Genomic DNA, 4,891 nt, shown 5'->3' on the forward strand with positions numbered 1-4,891 from the left:
GCCCCCTGGTCACTTCCTTCTCTGCAGGCTGCTGAGTCCCCTCATGAGGAGGTCTCATGTGACCCTCATATAGGGCTGCCACTACCATCTTGGGCACCTTCAGGCTCAGATGGTATCTGCCTAACAGGGTCCCCTCCCAGAGGGGTCGGTGCTTTAGAAGGCTTGCAACAAGAGGGCAATGCCAGGCTGAGTGCAGTGGCTCATTCCTATAATCCCAGCTCATTTCCTATAATCCCACTGAGGTGGGAGGATTGTTTGAGCCTAGGCATTCAAGGCCAGCCTGGGCAACATAGGGAGACCCCATCTCTATTAAAAGTAAGTAAAGGCTAATGCCTACCCCAAAGGAGGCTGGCAGCACCAATGTGGGACACCAGGTACCTGCAGGGAAGCACTGATGGGCGGGAGGCTGCTACCCATCCCTCCTCCCCACCACCACATCCTTGCTCATCCCAAACAGAAATGAAGACACAACAGCCTTGTCAGGATTTATTGGGTCAGGGAAGGGCCTGGCCAGAGAATCTGTCCTGAGGTGTCCCTGGTACTGCACTCCTGAGTTTCTCCCTGAGTTGTCTGCCGCTCCTTGTTCAGCCGTGCCACCGTGGGGTGACTTTGTCAAGCACCTGGGAGTCCTGGATTCCCAGCTTGCCAAGTGATCTTGGGCCTATTCCTTGCCCTCCCTGAGCCTCAGTCTCTCATCCTCCATGGGAGGATGTAATTTTCCTGAAAAAGACAGGGCTGGGCCCACCCAGGGTCCACTTCCACTCAGCCTCATGGATTAAGGGGAAGCAGACAGGGTTCAGGGCCCGCCCGTCTGTGACTCTGCAGCCACTGCTTCTTGAAGCCTTTGTCTCTAAGCTTCTGTCCGGCTCAAACCCACTCAGGTGCCAGGGTCTTTGGACCCCAGGGAACCAGGTGTCCACATCCCCTGGCAGGAGTGGGAGGTTGACATGAAGCAGGAGGCTGATGCACAGGCCAGGTACCAGCGTGTGATCAGGAGGAGCTGGGCTTCCTGACTGACGGGTAGAGCTTGCGCAGGCTGGAGTCCAGGAGGAAATCCACTGACCTGTAGGGAGTAAGATGGTGGTGAGCAGGTGCCCAAGGGTGTTCATGAGGGAACAGAAGGTAGAAGGCCAGGGTTAGGGAAAGAGATGCTTAGATTCAGGATACAAATGCCATACAGGCAGAGACCCACCCTTATCCTGATCCTCCCACCTTGGGTTACTTGGGGAAGCTAGACTCAAATTCTCAGAATAGAAGCCATCCTCTTCTTTATTCAGGAGGAAATTGAGGCACTGGGTAAAAGACTTGCTCAGGGCCTCAGGGTCAGCTATCTTCTTCTGGAGAAAGACTCCTCCTCTCATTCTTACGTTGGTCTGGTTGGGTTGAGCCCATCTCTGGTTCTAAGACCAAGCATGTGACCCAAGTCTGGCCAATCAACAAAGGGAAACTGGCTCATAGGGTGGGCATGCAGTCCAGAATGGACCACCGACACCCTTACTTGGGATTTTTGTTGTTACTATTTAAAAGCTTCTGCTGGGGGAGGCTAAGCTGGTGGGATAGAAGTTGGGAGCTGCTAGGGCCATTTCTGCTCCCACAAGGAGAAAGCAGGTGAAGCCAGCAAGAAGTAGGGTGGGGTGGGGAGAAAGGCAGCAGGATGGGGAGACACAGACCCTTAATGATATCATTTGGGTACCTAGATCCAGCCATGCCTAAATGCAACACAAACCTGGACTTTTACTCCATTTTATTCAAACTTTCAGTTTGAGTTAGGCTTCTGTCACCAATACCTCCCAAAATGCATCCCCTCCAGGGTGCGCCTGCTCCCGCCTCCCTCTGGTTGTTTTGTAACACTAGGCTTTCTTTCTGGGAATTTACTTGTCCTGTGTCCCATACCCTCGAGGCACCCCTCTTCTTTTATTGCTAAAGTACCTGCCAGACCATATGACAAGGGTACAGGCTGTCCTTTCTACCCCAGGAGCCAAGTGCCAGCCTTGTCCCTGCTATTGTTCCAGCAAAGTGGGCATGACCCACACTTCGCAGAGGGTAGCTCTACCTGGAGAGTGGATGATCCCTGAGGCCAGGAAGGCACCCACCTGTCAATGGGGTGGATAATGACGGGGATGGTCAACAGCCCAAGCGCAGTGGTGCTCCACTTGCGGACAGCCAGGGGCCAGCGGGTGGCAGTGCCCAGGACATAGAGAGAGGCGGCACACACGCGGTTGATGGTGAAGCCCGGAATGGCCACAGAGGCCAGAGCCTGCCATACAAAGGTGTCCACCACAGCCACGGTCACCCTGGCGCTGCGGCCTGCTTCGGGGCTCGGTACCTGGTGGGCGTAGAGACACTTAATCCAGCTGGGGCAGAGGCAGGAAATCTTGCAACAAGGGGCATGAGGCTAGACCTGGGGGGGGGGCAAGTGGCCAGTGGACTTGTCCACACCCAGGAGTGGGGTACAGTCTGCCACATCCAGGTCTGGGAGTGAGAGTGTGGGGGCGGGGGTACACTGTCCTACAAACAGGACTGTCTGTGGACTGCACTAGGCAAGGTTGTAGGCACCGGAGTGTCCCACAGGGACTTTATCACATGCAAGGCTGCGGACTGAACCACACAGGAAGAGAGCTGGGGTGGGGAGTTGGAAAATAGGCTAACACTCACCTCTCCAGCCTTCTTGCCTTTGTCAATGGCATCCGCCAGCACGTAGGAGCTGGCCACGCCATAGCTCAGCCACACCACCGCCGCTGGCACAAGAGAGCGGAAAGCCTCGCCCACCTCATTGGCATAGCCTGGGGGAGGGAACATTTAATTCCTGGGTTCACGAACTGTTCCACAAGGGGGCGCTGGAGCAGGCTGGTTCTCATCCTAGCCAGCTAAGCAGTCCCTGGGTGACCTTAGGCAAGTGACTTTACCTCTCTGAGCCTGCCTTTCCAAGATGTAAACTGGTGCTATGATGCCCACCTCGGACTCAGGCCACTGAGGGCGGGCTGAGCACAGAGTCACCATTACCATTGCTTGTTGGTTAGATTTCCTGGTCTTGGTCCCAGGAGTAACTGCGCTAATGAGGTGACAGGCACCCAGAGGGGCACAGTGATCGAGGGCAGCGCCACTGACTGGACGCTCGCCAAGTGCCAGGCCTTTCTGCGCTTTATCCCATTCCACCCTCGCAACCACCACTCAATGACAGAGGCCCTCGTGTGCATCTGGTTTGTTTTTGGTTTTGTTTTTTGTTTTTTGCCGAGGAGGAAACTGAGGTTCAGACAGAATCAGTGCGTGTCAGGACCTAAATGGGCGTGGAGATCTCAACTCCACAGCCAGCCAGAGCGCATGCCAGAGCTGGCAGCCCGCTCACCTCATGCGAGCTTCCGCCCTGGGCGGCCCACCAGGGTAGTGTGACCTTGGGCAAGTCCCTAGCCCTATCTGAGCCCAGTCTCCGGCCCAAAAGCAGAATGAGAACTAAGAACCTCCCGCCTCCTCTAGGCCCCGGGCCGGCGTCCGGCGACCCCTGCTTCCCCAGTCCAGTGGTGGTGGGGTCGCCGCGCCAGTCGCCCCGCGCTCACCCAGGTATCGCACCCACGTGTCCCGGTAGAGATCGCGCTCTGCGCCCCGCGGCTGCGGCTCTGACATGACTCTCCCGCCACAGCCTAGGCCACTGTAGCCTGTACTGGCTCCACTGCAGTCTCCGCCGCAGGCACTCTGGTCGGCCCGGCCGGGACCCGCCGAAAGTCCCGCGCCGAAGGACAGTTCAAGAAATCTCCGCCAGCAGGGAGCGTCTGCAAATTCCCCCGCGCACCGAAGCCCCTCTCCCAGGCTAGGGTTTTACAGATTGGTTTTCGTCACGCTTTCTCTGAGCGGTTGCCGCTAACCGCCCCCAGGACTGAGTGTAGGTTTTGGAGCCAAAGAGACAGGAGATCAAATCGGGGGATGCTACACTGCAAAGCTGGTGACCTCGGGCAAGAGTCTGCTTCTCCAGCCGCTCTTTATTCATTTGTAAAAACGAGGGAGGGACACAGACTGGGCCCGTTGGCTCACGTCTGTGATCCCAGCACTTTGGGAGGCCGGAGGCGGGAAGATCGCTTGAATCCAAGGGTTCAAGAACAGCCTGGACAACATAGCGAGACCTCGTCTCTACTTAAAAAAAAAAAAAAAAGTAATATTTAAAATGGGGAACACAATAGTGTCCACTCCCTAGGATGCTTCCGAGGAATTAATTATAAGTCACCATTTATTGAGTTTATTGCCAGTCTGGATGTTCGCTAAAGGGCTCTCCATGGCTTACACCTTAAACCCTCCCACCAGCCTGGGACTCCGTTTTACAGGTGAGAAAATGGAGGCACAGAGAAGGTGGGTCATTTTCCCAGAACACACAGCTGCCAAGTGGTGAAATTGGGATTTGAATCCAAACAGTATGGATCCAGATCCCGTGCTCTTAATGTGAGCTCTAAATGAGGCTAGAGGAGTGAACCGTAAGCGCCTGGAAGGTGGGTGCCTGGACTCTGAAGTGCCTTCTCAGCAGGCGCCATGTATAACTAGGAAGCACTCGCATCTAACTGGATCAGTATGTCCCCAGACTGAGCCTCCTGGGGACAGGGTGTTGAACGAATGAACAAATGAATGAATCGGGCAAGGGAGACAGAGTTGGGGTTAGTGATTACAACAGGAGGAAGCCTTCCCCTGGTGGACCTCAGTTTACCCAGGTGAGCAATGTGTATATTTCACTAAGTCTCTGTGACTCCTTGGCGGGTATAATTGAGCGGCGTTGGAGAAAATCCTGGGTTCAAATCCTAGCTGTGCCGCCTACTGGCTGTTAGCCTCCCTGAGCCCCAGTTCCCACGTCTGCAAAAAATAAGAGTAGCCAACATCGACGAGCACTTACTTATACCAAGCTCTTAAGCGC

General features: G+C 55.2%; 1 protein-coding gene across 2 annotated transcripts; it reads right to left on the reverse strand.

The window, feature by feature from the left end:
- Positions 1-473: 473 nt before the first annotated feature.
- Positions 474-3,847, reverse strand: MTFP1 (mitochondrial fission process 1). Of its 2 annotated transcripts, XM_015150151.3 has the most exons (4): positions 3,555-3,847; positions 2,656-2,783; positions 2,094-2,326; positions 474-1,063 (listed from the first exon to the last, which is right to left on the reverse strand). In XM_015150151.3, exons 1-4 carry the CDS (start codon positions 3,619-3,621, stop codon positions 991-993), a joined length of 501 nt encoding a protein of 166 aa, XP_015005637.3. In that variant the 5' UTR covers positions 3,622-3,847; the 3' UTR covers positions 474-990. The 2 variants fall into 2 exon arrangements, with proteins under 2 accessions (XP_015005637.3, XP_015005638.1); XM_015150152.3 differs by lacking the exon at positions 2,094-2,326 and having other exon boundaries at positions 3,555-3,759.
- Positions 3,848-4,891: the final 1,044 nt, after the last annotated feature.

Source organism: Macaca mulatta, chromosome 10 (assembly GCF_049350105.2).
Source record: "Macaca mulatta isolate MMU2019108-1 chromosome 10, T2T-MMU8v2.0, whole genome shotgun sequence".
NCBI lineage: Eukaryota > Metazoa > Chordata > Mammalia > Primates > Cercopithecidae > Macaca > Macaca mulatta.

What these genes read in the sequence shown, in the direction of transcription:
- MTFP1 (XM_015150151.3), bottom strand. Translation starts at nt 3,621, where the DNA reads ATGTCAGAGCCGCAGCCGCGGGGCGCAGAGCGCGATCTCTACCGGGAC. An exon ending in CACGTGGGTGCGATACCTGG is followed by an intron (nt 2,784 to 3,554) that starts GTGAGCGCGGGG and finishes TCCCTCCCCCAG; the next exon opens with GCTATGCCAATGAGGTGGGC. An exon ending in ATTATCCACCCCATTGACAG is followed by an intron (nt 1,064 to 2,093) that starts GTGGGTGCCTTC and finishes TACTCCCTACAG; the next exon opens with GTCAGTGGATTTCCTCCTGG.